Source organism: Xiphophorus hellerii, chromosome 4 (assembly GCF_003331165.1).
Source record: "Xiphophorus hellerii strain 12219 chromosome 4, Xiphophorus_hellerii-4.1, whole genome shotgun sequence".
Lineage (NCBI taxonomy): Eukaryota > Metazoa > Chordata > Actinopteri > Cyprinodontiformes > Poeciliidae > Xiphophorus > Xiphophorus hellerii.
This window is the reverse complement of record NC_045675.1, coordinates 7,367,362-7,384,221: the sequence shown is the minus strand read 5'-3', so window position 1 is coordinate 7,384,221 and position 16,860 is coordinate 7,367,362. Positions and strand designations below refer to the sequence as shown.

General features: G+C 38.3%; 1 protein-coding gene across 3 annotated transcripts; it reads left to right on the top strand.

Moving 5' to 3' along the window:
- Positions 1 to 10,210: 10,210 nt before the first annotated feature.
- Positions 10,211 to 15,005, top strand: irx6a (iroquois homeobox 6a). Of its 3 annotated transcripts, none has more exons than XM_032561049.1 (7): positions 10,211 to 10,555; positions 11,590 to 11,815; positions 12,473 to 12,582; positions 12,782 to 13,077; positions 13,161 to 13,838; positions 13,999 to 14,110; positions 14,405 to 15,005. In XM_032561049.1, exons 1-6 carry the CDS (start codon positions 10,542 to 10,544, stop codon positions 14,103 to 14,105), a joined length of 1,431 nt encoding a protein of 476 aa, XP_032416940.1. In that variant the 5' UTR covers positions 10,211 to 10,541; the 3' UTR covers positions 14,106 to 14,110; positions 14,405 to 15,005. The 3 variants fall into 3 exon arrangements, with proteins under 3 accessions (XP_032416940.1, XP_032416938.1, XP_032416939.1); XM_032561047.1 differs by having other exon boundaries at positions 11,540 to 11,815; XM_032561048.1 differs by lacking the exon at positions 14,405 to 15,005 and having other exon boundaries at positions 11,540 to 11,815; positions 13,937 to 14,107.
- The last annotated feature ends 1,855 nt before the right edge of the window (positions 15,006 to 16,860 follow it).

The following is a 16,860-nucleotide window of genomic DNA, read 5'->3' as shown; positions in this document are numbered from 1 at the left end:
CATGAGTGGATGTTATTTTAGCATGAATTATTTTTCCTTTTTGTCTCACAAAACTGATGCGACATTGACCTTTGAATTTTAATATTCTGTCTTTCGTTGTAAAATGAATACAATGATAAGACAACACAGTCTTGTATTTTATGAATTTTTTTAAGGATTTAAAGATTGGTGCTTCTTGCAAATGAAAAGAAAGTGCTGAAAGAGACATCTGCTTCTTGTCACCTGGCAGTGTGGTACTTGTTGCAGGGGTTATCAGACTCCCTATATTGGGTTGTGTTCAGAGCATGGAAACCTCCATCCTCAAGGAAATGCTTACAACCATCATGCTGATGGCCGCATGAGGTCCTGGGGGCAAAAGGTGAGAGCAAAGGAAGGACCAGAGGAAAACAGACAAGAGAGGGATGAGCAGCACAGATAGTAGCACAGACATGTGACACAACATGTTTAGGACCCCTTCATCCTGTGAGAGGTCCCTTGGAGCTATGGTGATATCCAAGGATATGCACCATATTTGTAAATGTGTGAATGACTGTATAGTTTACCAATACCCAACTATGCTCCTGGCAAAGGGAGAGTATTGGAAATTAGAAGCATAACTTTGTTATTTGTGAGTCAAATAAAGATGCTTGTCTCAGCTCTATGAAACATACAGCTTTCACAAATATCTTGTTTTATTTGAATAGCTAATTGATCAAAGCAGACTAAGTACAGAAAACTAACTGCGAAGGAAAACAAGATGAATCTTAATAGAACACTTTTTTATTGCATATGGACTGATTTCAGACAAAATAATATAAGAAGGATCTTAAATCCAGAAAATAAATGAAACATTAAATATTTTACTTTTATATACAATTCTTTTGAAAACCCAGCTTGAGTTGTAACTACAAGGGACAACAATGTCTATATTATATTGGGGATAACAACGACTTCTAATGAATTTGTGAATACACCCATGGCTAAACTCTGAAATAATGCTGCCAACAGACAGTGATATGGGAGCTTTAGATAAAGCTGAGTGAAGTGAGCTCTAAAGCTGGGGTTAAGTGGGAAGATTATAGGACAACATACCGGTATCACCTTCCCTCTCCATTCCTTTAAGGTCAAGCATTTACTGCAACTAGACTGTCTGTCATGTTTAAGCTAAAACAAATCCACAGAAACAATAGAAGACAGCCAGACACAAAAGCAAACAGAAATGCGAAGTAAAATTTCAAGAAGAAGTTTAAAAGTGACTAGTTTGATTGCTGGAACTCACCACATGTTCCCCTGTACCCAGGTAATTCTTACAATCCTATTCCTCATTGAGAACAGAAAGCTGTTCTTCACAGACAAATCGTACAGAACGTATATTTTCATGATCAAGCATATCTATAGTCTTTCAATTTCATCTGCTTTGCTTTGAAGTGTTTTTGGTATTTTTGCAACATTTGCAATTCATTTGATCTTTTTGGGGTTTTGCTCAGATTGCCATGGAAGCCTATTTGTTCTGGCCTGCTTCTGATTCTGTTGAATAACATCATATTTAGATAGTCTGAAATGGTAGGTATGTGACTGGTTGCTTGAATTTAAGCCTAAAGATTGCGCTCTGTATTTACCCTCTGCACTCGCTGTTAGATGCTTACTGTGTCAGTTTATTTTTCCACTAGATCTTGTATCTCGGTGACATTCTCCTAATCACTTTCAGAAAATTCTGAAAAAAACAACAACAAAAAACCCCCAAAAAGTACATCTTCCTTTCCAAGAAATTCCCATTGAAACTCAGAAACCTCTGAGCAGACTGTGAGGATTCTGAGAGGAAAAAACATGTGTCTAGAATGCTATATTGATAGAAGTGACTAACTCAAAATGCTTTCAACAAATCAGTTATCAGCTTTACAAAGCAAACATTAAATCAAACTCATTCTTTTGTTTTTGGATGCAAATCTCTACAGCCTTGTACAAAGCTTAAATTGTCTACATGTACTATTAAAATGGTAATCATGCATATTTGACTTAATATTATTTACAATTGACAAAATCTTTTGATAATGGCAACCACCTTCTCTCAGTCTGAATGGACATGGGAGGACTCACTTTGTTTTATTCTCCTGTCAAGTTTAGAAGCTTCTTACAATTACACCTCATAGAGTGCCAAGAGACAATGTGGTTTGTTGTTTATATCATAGTCCTGAGGCAAGAGCGGGTACATAGATCTTTTTAACTGGATCCCGAGTTTTCCAATTCCCCTGTGTGTTTATTCAGAGTAATCCTTATAAGAGATGGAAAGTTTCTGTCACCAGGTACAAAGAAAAAAAAACATCACCACCATACGCTCTGCAGCCTGACAATGTGAATACAAAAGTGCTGAAGACGAGGAGAAGTTTTGAGGGGATTTTTATTTATTTATTTTTTTGCATCTGGATCTAGTTGTGAGCAAATGAGGAATAGACTGGGCAAAGCAATTTTACCTCCATTCAGTTTTAAGCTTGTGATTTCTATTTAAATGAAATCACATAGATGAGAAGTTAGAATTAGATAAGTCTCAAATCTGACTTTTCTACACATAAAATCAAACAGGACAAAATGTATGTATCTGTAGCAAACCAAGAGCTGCTGTGATTAGCAAAGGTATTCTTATCTCTATAACTTCTCCAAACTTGTCACATTGCACCCACAGACTTCAGTCTACAGTGATGTCATAGAATATTGTCAGATTCCTTCAAAATGCTTACTTTATTTATATGCCTTCATATAACAGGCCTTCAAAAGGTTTACCAATGTTCACGTTTTTACGAATAATGGCCAATGAATTCTAAAGTATTTTTTAAATTTTCTTTTGAAATGTAATCTGATAGTGTGGAAAGTTTATTTCTGAGACTTCTAGTTGACTTAATTTCTTCAGATGAGTTATTTTTGACTGAACTCAAAACATGATAGTTATACTGAGAAGGATGTGAAAAATTGAGAAGTAGATTTTTTTGTGTATGACGGTACAAATTAAACTTCAGTCATTCCAGTCCTGACAAGGAATTGGAAATTTAATTAAAACACACCACATACCTTCTGTATTTTTATTTCAAGAGGAAAACAGAGAAAAATTTAGCATTTCTCTTCCTTTCAACAATAGGACCTGAAACAGAGTTTAAATTTATAGGTTCAGAAATTGAGACATTGCACTAAGTCTCTGAATTTTTAGCTGAATTTTTGCCATGTGTTAAATGTGCCACTGATGTTATCACAACAAACAGTGCTGTGCCAGAAAGAAAAAAAAAGAGCAGCTCTGTATTGTCTGTATGGGTTTCACAAACACGCCTACTAAGTCTCTGAAAAGTTCACCATCAAAACTCCCTGCCAAAAACATTAAAGGAAAAAAAAAAATCGACAACAATCTTTTTCTAACAGTTTGGAAAACAGAGCAGATCTAACAGTCACCTCTGAGAGGATTATTGACTCCCTAACTTCTCCAAGATAATCTGCCCAAAAACTCTCGGTGAAGCCTTTCAAAACGATTTATGCAAACAAACATCAAGAAAAGATATTTGTATTGGCACCAATGTGCAGTAAACCAGACTGAAACCAAACCAGATGGGACAAGGCCTTTTCCGTCTTCGTGTGCTTTAACTTTAGAGGCAGAAATGTTCCATACAACACATCGTTAGCAAGGCTTCCATTTTAGATCCCCATCTTTCTCCTCACTAATTGGCTTGTAAGTTTAAAAATATGATTATTAAAAGGACAGATACAGGTTTAAAGTAAAAATACTGCTTATGGTGCTGCATAATAAGAATTTTCAATCATCTGGCTACATTCAGGCATCTAGCAGGTTTGTGGCTCTGTGGCCTGCAACGGATGTCAACAGTACTTTACGTAGATACTTACTAGATGTAAGGCATGCAGAATGCGATTTCAGAATAAAATGTCAGATCTGATGGATACATTTAGCGGGATAATACACAACCTTTAAAATCTCAACTAATCTTAAAATAGTTTCTTGAATATGGGCAATAAGCTTACTTTACTCAACAACCACCATATCTTAATCTAAGAGAGCAAATTTGAAGTGGAAATTTGTGGTGGAACAGGAGACTTTATGGATGTGCAGTCTACAAGCAGCAAATGCGTCGATAGAAGTTTAATTCTCTGAGAAATGTTTCCAGCACCTTGTTGAATGTATGCCAAAAAACTTAAAGCAGTCCTCAAGGCAAGACAGTATCAAAACCGGTGCTAACAACTTAATAAAGTAGCTGGTGAGTGTATATTTTGCTGTGGGCATCAAATACGTCGTCATTGCTTGTTCAAGTCCAAATACACTCCGTTTTTAACATTATGGAAAATTCACAACACAATACTGCAATAAATCTTTATAATCACTTGCTTATAATTTGCAGCTGTGCTGCACAAAACATAAGATCCCCTTCCAAAAGTTTTGGCCATACTCACAAGAAAAGATGCCGATGCATTACATGTTTTGCCTGGTGCTGACAGCAGTGGCTGCGCTGTGGCCGGTAATTGGGCTGACAGTAATAGGAACTGCCTTTCTGCCTCTGTGGGCCCTAGAGATGCACCACAATGCTGTTGTAGATTTAGCAGATGCAGTTACAGGGAAACCATGTAAGTCCAATTTTCCCAGTTTTTCTATTTTTCTCCTCCTTTTGAAAACCAACATGATCATTTATGAGTTGATTGTATTTCATGACCACTTGGTCTCTTGAGATCTGGTCAACTGCCAGTATGCAATTTCAGAAACGCATTGCTGTCAATGAGAAAATTAGTTCTCCATTCATGATACCAGGGGATTTCATTATACATCATATATATTTCTTTGCAAAAATAAGTACTAACTCAACAGCAATATATTTCTAATGCAGGTCCTTAGCTCTGAAGAAGGTATTAAAGTCAACAAGCATCTCAATGAAGACCACACAAACATAAAGATGATGGTAATGATTCCTAAATAAGGGAACAGAGAACACTCAACTAAATGTGAGAGCTAATGTACATACAAACATGGTTTTATGCAATGCCTTTCAAAAACACCCGGAACAGACATGTACATGCACCACTTGCTGACAAGAAAACACGCAGACAAAAAGCCTAAGGCCTTCACATTAAAGAAACCACATGGATCCACACAATATGACAAAGCCATGGACTACCTGTACACCCAGATGGATCGCAAGACACCTCGGGGAAAAAATAAACACAAATTCCTCCCCCTCATTCTCCATCTCTCTCTAACACACACCTTCATTTACACAAGCTGTGGAAGCCGGGCCTCCTCCCTGAGAGCCGTTATTTCCCAGAGTTACTGCCAGCACTCCCTCTCTGTCAGTGACAAGCTACAAATCCCTGACACCACCACTGATGATAGCTTTACAGTAGAGCCTCAAGGGGAGTCTGCCAGCCAGCACACGCAAACAACACATGCACGGCGTTCTGTCTTCTTATTCTCTTCGTCTAAATCACTTTCACCTTCTCCCAGGAGCCCAAGGGGCCTTTGGGAGAGGCAGCTCCCAATAAAAATAGCCTAGGGTTTGTTTGAATTAAACATCTGACGACAAGTAGTCAAAATGACAAAGGGACAAATGAAATAGCAATTGTGTCTGTCCATTCATGTACATTTCTATGTTTAAACTGTGGAAAACAGTAAACAAAGTGATTATGTTGTATCAGAAATACTCTGTCTTCTAAACCCCACATCCCAATCAAACCCCATCCTACTACCATGGAATTACCTACATATAACTACACAGGCACCACATATTATTATCCAGTTAGCCTCCAAAGCAGACTGACTCATGGAGACAATAGTCATGAAGTCATTCCCAATCTTCTTTTTCTTGTCTGTTTAACAAACTTCAAAGACCCTTTTTGAGCTGTAATCATTCAGCTCTGGATAAAGTATGCATGTTAACTGCCTACTACTGCGACCTTAGCCTGTATTGGTTCTCTTTCTATTTATTACTTTCCGCGTCATTACTTATAATTTAGCGGGACTACTAATATTCATTGTGAGCTGTGTTATTTTTTATTATTATTTTGGATGCAAGATTTGTGTGTGTGTTTGCGTGCACATGTGTTTGCAATAACTTCAGATCACAAGCACATTGGATTTATTGGCACATACCAATTTGGCTTTAATGAGATCACACACACCTTCAGGTAGGTGCCGCTTCATCCCCTGCTCAACTCTGGGTTCTCCCTCCATCTCTTCATCTGCCTGCCCTTATTACCATTTCATACACCCCCTCTACCTCAACCAATACTGCAGCTACCCCCATCTGATGAAAAACCAGAAAGGCTTTGTGAGGTTCATTAAGTCAGCATAGGAAATGTATTAAATAGTAGAATAGGGCCGGGAGCTATTGAGTGTTGACATAACCTTTCAATTCTCTTTTTTTTTTCTTCCACGCAGCGAGGCATCTAATAGAGAATGCTTGTATTACTGAGTCTCATTACCAATCAGGTGGATCATTCAGGACAAGAAATATTAGAAGTTCTTTATTTTTTAAGTACATGAGAGAATGTACTAGTAAATGACCTTATTTTTAAGTGGCGTCTTACAGAAGCATTCATGTTACAGTTTTGTAACATAGTTATGTGATAATAATATTGTAATATATTGTAATAGATGGTAATATTATTATTATTACTAATACTACTAATAGTAGTAATAATACATACTTTGGAAAAAATTTTTATAAATAAAAATGTGAAAAAAGAATGTAAGGTATTTGTACTCGACTCCCTTGCGTTAATTGTAGTTACACATTATTTGGGACATCTTTTTACCAGCTTTCCACATCAAGAAACTGAAATGGCTCCCATTTTTCTTTGCAAATTAGCTCAGGCTAAATCACAAACAACATCTATGAACTTCAGTTTTCAAATCTGGCAGCAAATTTTGAGTTTATAGATTTAGACCTGAACTTTAACTGGGCCTTGTTAGTCCATAAATATCCTTTGCTGTAAACCATTCTATTGTGGCTCTGGCTGTGTTGTTAGGGTTACTGTCATACTCAAAGGTCAACCTGCACCGCAGTCTCATGTCTTCTACAGCCTCCAACAGATTACATTTTCCCTGCATTTAGCTCTGCCCTTTTTCTCCTTTAATGTTAAACCAATTTTCTTTTCCCCGCTGAAGATCAGCATCCCAACAGCATGACGATGCCACCATGTGTCATTAAGGGGATGGCATGCTGAGGACGATGTACAGGGTTAGATTTCCACCACACATAATGTTTTACATATTTGGTTTGATATTTGTCTCATCTGACCAGAGCATTTTCTTACACGTTTGCTTTTTTCCACTAGGTGATCTATACCAAACGGCAAAAGGGACTTTTGAAATTTAACAGTAGCTTTCTTTTCTCAAAGCTCAGATCTGTAGAGTGCACAACTAGTAGTTGTCCTGTCAAAAGATTCTTCCAAATGACTTGAGCAGAATAGGCATGCATCACACCACACTTTTTCCATATTTTCATTTGTAAGATAAAAATGAATGTTACTGTCCTTCCTCTTCATAGTTACTTGCTTATTTTTGGTCTTTTTCATAAAATTCAGATTAAATACATAAATGTTTGTGGTCCGCAACATGACAAAATATGAAAATGTTCAGTTTATGATTATTACAGCAAGGCACTGGGGTTAAGTGCTCTGTTATTTTTCTGGCCAAAAATTGCCATTGCAGTCTACAAGAGCTCCCTACAAGTTTCTTGAAAATGAATACTTCAACTGAAGTACCAACACATGGAATAACATTTATCCATTGTATCAGACACCCAAATGCAAAATGTTTAACATTGTAACACTGTAACAACTCAAGCAGCTTTGTAAAGAAATGGCTCAATGTTGGCTTGTCAAACATGTTAGAGGGAAGGACAATGTGGTCAGTGTACTATTACAATTAGTGTTCATTTCTGCCTTATTCAGGGAGATCTGCACTGACTACTGCACATGCATTATGCATGAGTGTGTCCATATGCACTTGGGACATCATGCGTGCCCTTGTAGAAATGCACTGAACGCTGGCGTGCAATTACATTTAACTTGTTTCAACCTCCTTTATGTGCACATTTGCCTGCAATAATCGTTTTAGCTCAATATGTGGATTCTCCTGTTAAGTGCTGTAGTTTTCTCTAATGGCTTTTGGGGAGTTTTAAAGAGTGTCATACATATCTTCGATTTCAGATTTTTATGAGCATCCAATAAGAATTAAGCACTTAATATAGCATCACCAGTTAATATGGTTTTCAAAGAGAACTTTGCTCTTCTTTGATCTCTTATTTTGGTGAAAACTGTTTAAAAATACTTTTTTCTTTCATTTATTAAGTCCTATGCCGGGGCTTGGTTTTGTGAGATCTTTTACGCCAAGGATCATAGCTAGAGTATATATGCTTTGCCCCAGTGAAATTGCCCACTTGCGTAATTGTGATATATTTCAACAGAATAGAAGATGGCTGAAGGACTATGTAAAGTATTGATTGCACATATAAGTTTGCAACATAAAGCTGGTTTTATTATTTTATAATGCCCCATAACACAAAATTTAAGAAAACAATTCTATACACATCCAAATGAGGTTATAAGTCAGCCAATATGTGTATTAATGTCAAAGTAGAAATATCGTTTTAGAAAAAGACTGAAGAAGATTTCAAGTCAGCCAATATGTGTATTAATGTCAAAGTAGAAATATCGTTTTAGAAAAAGACTGAAGAAGATTTCAAGCCTAAGACTTACAGAAAATATTATAGGAAAGCTGTTGACACTTTTATATTTTTATTTTATAAGTTTAGAAGCTGTTTATTGACGTTTGAAAACATTAGAAATAGTCATGAAATAAATTCTGTTCAACAAGTCTTCTGCTTACTTTCACTTGCCTGACTGAAAAGCTCGACTGCAACAACTGTGTGCTGTGCTTAAAGTTGTGTTTTTTTAAAATGGCCACACTGTCCACTTTATCTCCGTGCAGAATCTCTGAAGGGAGATCTCCATCTGGCACACGCGGCTCTTTAGCGCCCCTTGGAGAGAAAAGGCGCAATCGCAGATAGGTCTCCTGGGGGCTGAGAACAATTTATCAGGAGGAGAAATCAGGACACTGGGAAATTCGGGCGCAGCGCATCAGTAGTGAAAACAGAGAACTTATCCATTGGAGACGGTCTGAAGCAGACAGGTCATGTGACTCAGTGAAACGGACCAACTGTCATTTTGAGTGCAAATAAATATCCTACAGGGGAAGTGATCAGTCCTCCTTGTTTCTGCTGCTCAGCTCAAGAGAGGATGCAGCTTGTTGGTGTTTACAGGAGAGAGTGAGAGCACAGGATGGTTGAGCTGCTTATCTAATAAGGCTTAAAATTATCTCTAGTTTCATTTACCGTGAGGCAGCATCATTCCTTACCCATCTTTCTTGTGAGGATCATTCAATTAAAATGCAATTCTCGTCACCCCCATGCACGGATATTTAATTACATTGGGGAGCTCGGCTTCCAATGTCTTCTTCTTTTTTTTTTCTTTCATGCGCAGCTCTTCGAATTTCACCTCTAAGGCATATTTTCACTCTGTTACTCGTTGGTTAAACAAGGGCATGTATCCATTTGTTAATTGATACAATTACGCATTACGCGTAATGGTCACGTAGGTCTCCAGGCGCGCATCAATCACCGGTCTATTGACCTGCCAAAAACGCTTCTAACGGCTCAAGCTGGGACTGCCCGCTCTCTCTAATAGAGAAAGATAGAAACATCATTGTCATTAACTCCGTGATGGACCTCTGGCCAAAGTGCCAGGAGCGAGCAGAGGGTGGAATTAAAAAATAATAACAAAGCTTAACATTATATATTAGCTTAATTTACAAGTAATTGACTACAAATAAAACAACGGTTCTAAACATCTGGAGTGTGAAAATATGTTTTGGTGCCAAACAAATTTTATTAAATGTTTCTTTATTTAACTTTGGATAAGGTTTGGCGTTCAGTGATTCAATAAAAGTGGTGGACTTATTCCAAAAAGTATGTCACGGTGGGGAAAAAATGGGCAAAAGAAAAGAAATCAGGACAAGAAAGTGTACAGTGCACCTTAAGAAAACCCTGGGCTGGATGTGATTGGCATAGACATTATTCTATCCTTGGTACCCCTGCCGTTCCGGGATTACAGTGACGTCACGCTGATACCCTTGCATGGGTGAATGCTAAAGAACTATAGAGCCACAAATAATAGCACAAGCAGAGTCCATAACTTGGAAGACTTACTTATCCTTTAAGCCTCCTTCAGCCAACACAACAACATTTTTTTTTCCACTTAATGACGCTTAATTTCATTTCTTATCGGATCCTGTAGGGGATTATTCATTCATATAAAACAATCTGCAGCTGCTGCCACTCCAAACTCTCCCTCCTTTTGACTGAAGTCATCTATTATTGAGCGAAAGGCCGTGCGTGGAAAGTGTGTGCAAGACGATGGATTTGAAGTAGAATTGGTTGCAATCGATCAAGGGTGAAGAATATTCCTGATGGTAACAAAGGAAGCAGCAATGTCTTTCTCGCAGTTTGGATATCCTTACAATGCAACTTCACAAGTAAGTCATATCTCCTTTCATTTCTCTTAAGTTTAAATAAATAGGAATTCAGGAGTTTTACATATTTTCTCTGATTACCCGTAACTGAGATCTAATTTTAATGCGAATCATTTAGCATTCTGCCACTGCTCAGACATTACTGACAGCTATTTTCAGCCATGTGGTTTTGTTGTTAAACCAAATATCAATATACACACACCCATGTCCAATTACGCTGAATTATGAATGAACTCACGTGCTTTTCAAATGACAATACAGATGAATGTCACCGATTGAACACATTGATGCGCGGTGTGGGTGTTAAGCTTGTTTCGGAAAAAAACAATTTTTTTCCTACAAATAAAAGTCATTTTAAAATTTCCACAAGCTGTTCCTGCTCTGAATGACAAACTAGTTGATCAGGGGACAGTCGTTGCTCTCCAGAAAAAGTTATGGAGCAACTTTTAGGTGGATTTTTGTTATATTTTTAGCTTTTATCAGAAGGAATGATAAACTCGTGAAATTAAATTGCAGGATTACTACTGCTTAACTACATTATGTACTTTATATTTATCCGGATCACATTCGTGGTTTTAAAGTTGTTAAAAAAAATTAAACAGGTCACCTTTTACGCGCAGAACTTTTTATTGTTTCAACATCATTTAAAAACAATTAACATTGACATTGGCTTACTATACAATATGTTATTTAATATTAGCCATTTCATAAATAAGAGTGCATTATTTTTGAGTAAATATACTAGTTTCTCTTTTCCGAAATCTTCTGAATGCTGACTTACCTTGAACTAAGGCAGGTTGCACATGACAATTAAACCTTTTTTTTTTTTAGGCAAGCATTTAGCTTTTTTTTTTTCGCTTCGTCATCTCAGCACAAGTGCATTTTTTGCAGCGCAAAGTCCACAATCAGTTCAGAGTTGTCACAGATATCCACTTCAGAGCCGAATCCATTAATGACCATTATTTATCCACGACTCTCTTCATGCAGTTTTTCGTGTCGGCAAACCCCAGTACGACTTGCTGCGATTCGATTTCCAGGTCGGTATCTGACGGGACAGGCAGCTCTCAGACCGCCGCAGCCGCAGCCGCCGCCTCCTTCTGCTGCCCCTCCTACGAGAACCGGCTCTTGGCGAGCAGCCGGACGGAGCTGAACGCAGCGCTGGGGATGTACGGCTCTCCTTACGCCGCTGCGGCCGCAGCCAGCCAGAACTACGCCAACTACTTCCCCTACAGCACCGACCCATCCGCTATCTACTCCACTCTGGTGGGCTTCACAGGCGCGCAAAAGCGGGTTGAGGGGGGGAGGGATGAGGGAGCTCAGGCTGATCGATCAGAAGGTTTATCAATTTATCTCACACTGCAAACAATTAGGTCTTGAAAGGCAGTTTAATCCAGCAGCAATATTAGTATCTCCTTAGAATTATCAGTGTGAAAATAGCATCAATAAAATGAGGTGAAGAATTTCAGAAATACAAATCACTCAAGACTCAAAACGTACTTTTTCTGCTTTGCTTCAAAGATAGAAAAAAAAGTTACTGTTTGTTTGTAGATCTTTTTTTATAAAATTGAAATTTGTTCATAATTTGACAGAAAAATGTACTTGAAAAAAGAAAAGAAAGCAAAAGTCTTGCTTAAACTTTAAATTCCTTGTTTCTTTAACAGTTTTGGTGAAACTACTATTAATGTCTGCAAGAGAGCTTTACAGTAAAAATTGCAGTCACACCAGTAAACTATTCATGAAACCCATGAGATGTAGCTCTAATTCCCATTTGCGTTAAATGGTGTACATGCTTGTTTTTATATGAGCTAAAAACAAGTTGGTTTAGAAAAACAAAAAATCTTTCAAATTATCTTTTTTAAAAGCTTAAAACAATTTCTCAAAAGCAGTCAAACTTACTACAAACTCTTCCTTTTTTAACAGAATCCACAGTATGACATTAAGGACAGCACAGGCACTTTACACTCTGGCATTACTCAAACTGCTGCTTACTATCCTTACGATCACTCACTGGGACAGTATCAATATGACAGGTGAGTTTTACATTTGTTTATCCATGTTCATACAGCAAGTCCTAAACATCAAAAGCTATATTTTCCACCTTCACCCTTTTCTTTGATACAGAAATCAGCGTTACACCACATACTGATGCTCCTGGAGATGAAAATCTAATTATTAAAGGATGCAGTAAAGAGATTGACAGGGTCTGTTTGTGCCTGTTTCACTTTGCAGATATGGGACGGTGGACTTTAATGGCACAGCTCGCAGAAAGAATGCCACGCGTGAAACCACCAGCACGCTAAAAACATGGCTGTATGAGCACCGCAAGAACCCCTACCCGACTAAGGGAGAGAAGATCATGCTGGCCATCATCACCAAGATGACCCTCACCCAGGTGTCCACGTGGTTCGCCAATGCCAGGAGACGGCTAAAGAAGGAGAACAAGATGACCTGGTCACCAAAGAATAAGGCTAACGATGACAGAAAGGAGGACTTTAATAAGAGTGACCAGGACTGTGTCACCAAAGGTAAATATTACAACACAGTCTACGGAGAGTTTCCCAGTATTTCATGAAGTTATATAAAGCACACGTTTATTTCTCTCATCTAGATTCCAGTGATTGCAAGGAAGAGAAAGAGTTGCACCTGAGTGACCTGGAGGACATGGATGAGGACGACTGTGACAAGCTGGACAGCGACTGTGAAAAGGTGGCAGCAGATGAGCAGGACCTCCAGAGATCCATGGTTGCATCTGGAGCTCCCCTGAAAAGAGACTGCAGCTCCGACCTTCACTTGAGCTTAACAAACAGCTTCCACACTTTCCCCTGCAGCATCAAAGGTGTCACCGCCCTCCCGCATCTCCCATCGGATTTCATAGATCCAATTGTGTCCAAGGCGGGTCCTGCAAGCGTCCCATTAGCAGGAGCGGTGTCCCTGTCTCATTTTGAATCATCAGAAAAGCCACGCATTTGGTCGTTGGCGCGTACCGCAGCTTCAGGGGTTATTTTAAATCCTCAGCAGCATGGTTCGGAGCTAAGGACAGGAAGCCTAACTGGGGACTGTCAACTACAGAGCAGCAGACTTCCCAGGGCTCCTACTGGACAATGTGGAGCCACAAGAGGCCTGCTTGAGTCTAACAGTGTCACAAATTCAGAAAGCTCTTTCCCTGAGGGCTCATCCTTGCACTCAAAAGTTTACGGCACAGGCAGCTACAGCCACAAAGGCCTCCAACTTCACAGCTCGTCTTATGCTGCCCTTCCAGATACCTGTCAGTACACAGCAATCGAAGGTATGTCTGCAAAAGTTCATTTCCACAACATTCAAATAACACTGCATTTGCGATCCTATTATTTTTCAAATGTGAAAATGCATTTGATTTTATGATAGAAAACAACACTTTCCCAACCTGAAGCAACTTTCTTGAGGTGTGCTTTTACTTGGACACGCAGGATTCTCCAGTGGCAAGGTAGAGAATCAGTCATCTGACCTCAGCGAAGCCTGTGGGACTGTGCAGAACGACAAGGTCACTGCATTCAGACCAGTCATGAAGAGGTGAAGCAGGTGAGTGCCAGCTGCACTGAGCTGGAAGAAACCAGTGAAGTAAACACGCACACACAGGAGCATGAGGCATGAAAGACTCACCAAATATGCTATGTTTCAAGTGTTTCTTTCCTCACATTTAGAAGAGAGCAAAAGAAAAAAAAAACACCTTGCATAATAAGAACTGTAGGATGAAAATCTTATAAAAATTAAAATATTAATTGTAGTACAGTTTATATATTTATTCCTGATTATAAGAAGAGATATTAACAGCTTTTCATTTATTTTTTTCCTCTGTTTGTTTTCCTCTCTCAGATTTCTGGGGCTTGTCTAACAACAGCTAAATGGGACATTTATTATGCACTAAAAGACACACTGACCATGTGGCGGCTGACTATGAGCTGCCTGGTTCTGTTGCAGTGAGAACTATCAAACTGTGGACTCGACTATCATTTTTGCACAACATTGTTTTTTTATGGCGATAAAAAGATTTTATGCAAAAAATATTTCTAGATGCAAAGTGTAAGAGCAATGGCCCAAAATGAAACGGGCTGAATTTGTGTATGGCAATCGTGTAGTGTAGCATAACTTATTTATTTCTCTGTGTATTTAACATTTTTGTTATGTCAACATTTTTGGATTATTATTTATTATGTTTATGAGTCAGGTGTGTCTTATTTTTTTTTCTTTTTTAAAATTATGTTTATTGTGTGTATTGTGTGATTTCTGATTGATGTAACAGAGGAAATCTTCCTGGAATTAGTGATTAGGATTGGATCTGCTGTTTTGCGCTTAATTTGGATGTATTTTTATTTTTTATTTTACTTTATTTTTTTTGTCACTGTGTTGAACTGTGCGCCCTCCCTCTGTTTGCCTTTCGGGACATTTCTAATACATTTTTTCCCCCCCAAACAGACCACGTCTTTTGTTATTATTTACAGATATGAGCACTCATTCAGCCAATTACAAAACATTTGCATTTGCGCATTTGATCAAAGTTTATTTCATTTTATTTTTAATCTTGACACAACGCCTGAAGCCTCAGCACTAATGGAAGGTCATAATTCAGAGGAGAGACGTGAGTAAAATCCACAAGTCGCAGAAGAAAGGGGACATCCTCTCTGTATTGTCAGCATCTAATCAGGAGTGGCATCAAACACTTTTTTGCTGTTCAGACCGAGCAACGGGGCAGGGGCGGAAGATGAATGCTGCTTTGTCCCCTGTGTAGCGAGCCGCTGCACTAACTTAATATTGTGTTAATTTAAAAGGTCATTTGTAGGATCAAACCCGACAGAGAGGTTCACATGGTCGATCATAAAACCCCTTTGATTGTGCTGGTTTGCTCGTGGAGCATCTCGTTATGGACTAACTCGTTTCTCTCCTACAGACAGACGTAGCCTAATAAGCTGATCACTGTAGTGTGTGATCCATGTTGACGGTCGACAGAAAAAGAAAGAAAAAAAAAAAAAGACGCCAATAAAATCCAAACTTTAAATATCAAATAGTTCCGAAAAGATGTCGAATAAAGTAGCTGTCCTTTGGATGATTGTTAGGCACGAATCCACCTGGAGAGTTTAGCTATATTTGAAAGATTTACATGGAAAAAAAGAAGAAAAATGATCATAAATCAACAAACCTAAGTTAATAAGACCACTCAATAATTTCTAAGTTTAAGTTAATAAGTTTGAAAAAAAAAAACTTGATTACTGTCACAATGACAATGGCGTTATAAATCACTCACTACCGTTTTCTTTTTTCCAATTGTCTTATCCCTCTTTTATTTTGAATTCCTGTCCGTCTCTGAATTATTACTACACCAGGAAAGATTAAATCGGAATCTGGACCACTATCAGAAACAATACCTGCAAATATTCGAGAGCCTCCACAAACCTCATTTCAGATCGTCTGAGAGGGATTATGCTTGTAATAAAAAGTTTTTTTCCCCCCCGTATTAGGGCGATTCGGACTCAATACCGTGGAGCTGTGGTCATTCTGCGCGTCCTTGGCTCGTAGATTAATCCGTGAAAAGCTACACAGTGAGGAAGAGGACGGACAAGAATAATAACTTAGGCCTACTCAGATTACTTTTTTCTGTCCGGTGAAAAACCCTCGAGGGATAAAAGGCAAATAATAAAAATGTTAATTCCACATCTTTGAAAATACAAACAAGAGATTCAAATGTCAGGGGACAAATGCATTTACCGCTTGACAGCTAAAAATAAGATGTGAAATTAAAGTAACATAAAAGGAATTTATTTATTTAGTTTAAAATGATTCAGTACATGCTTGTATGTGTTTTCCTGTTACTTTTGATAATTGTGGCATTTAGTTATTAAAACTCAAATTTCAGCTTTTCAACAAAATGGAATATTATATAAGGCAATAGAAAAAAAAAAGATTTTTATAATGACTAAAACAGTCATAGAGAAGACGGATAAGTGTTGCCTCTTGTCCAGCAGAAACTTATTGATCCCCTCCATAAAGAGGGTAAGCCACAAAAAGTCATTATAAAACAAATGTACTTTTTATACAGCGCTGAATCCAAAAATATTGAAGGGAGGTTAAGCAGAAGGAAAAAGTGTCGTAAGAAAAAGATGAATAAGAAACAGGGTTAACCACAACCTGGAAAGGATTGTGAAGCAAAGTCCATTCAGGAGTTTTTGGCGAGATTTACATGGTGTGGAGTGCTGCTGGAATCAGGGCTTCCACCCCCCGCCTCCCCCTCCCCACACGTATCCGGCACACAACTACTGCATGGTTAAGCTGGTCCT

Excerpts from the sequence above, each read along its gene's own strand:
- irx6a (XM_032561047.1), top strand. The coding sequence starts at position 10,490 with ATGGTAACAAAGGAAGCAGCAATGTCTTTCTCGCAGTTTGGATATCCT. Across the intron at positions 11,816-12,472 it reads CCGCTATCTACTCCACTCTG|AATCCACAGTATGACATTAA; the intron begins GTGGGCTTCACA and ends CTTTTTTAACAG. Across the intron at positions 13,078-13,160 it reads CCAGGACTGTGTCACCAAAG|ATTCCAGTGATTGCAAGGAA; the intron begins GTAAATATTACA and ends TCTCTCATCTAG.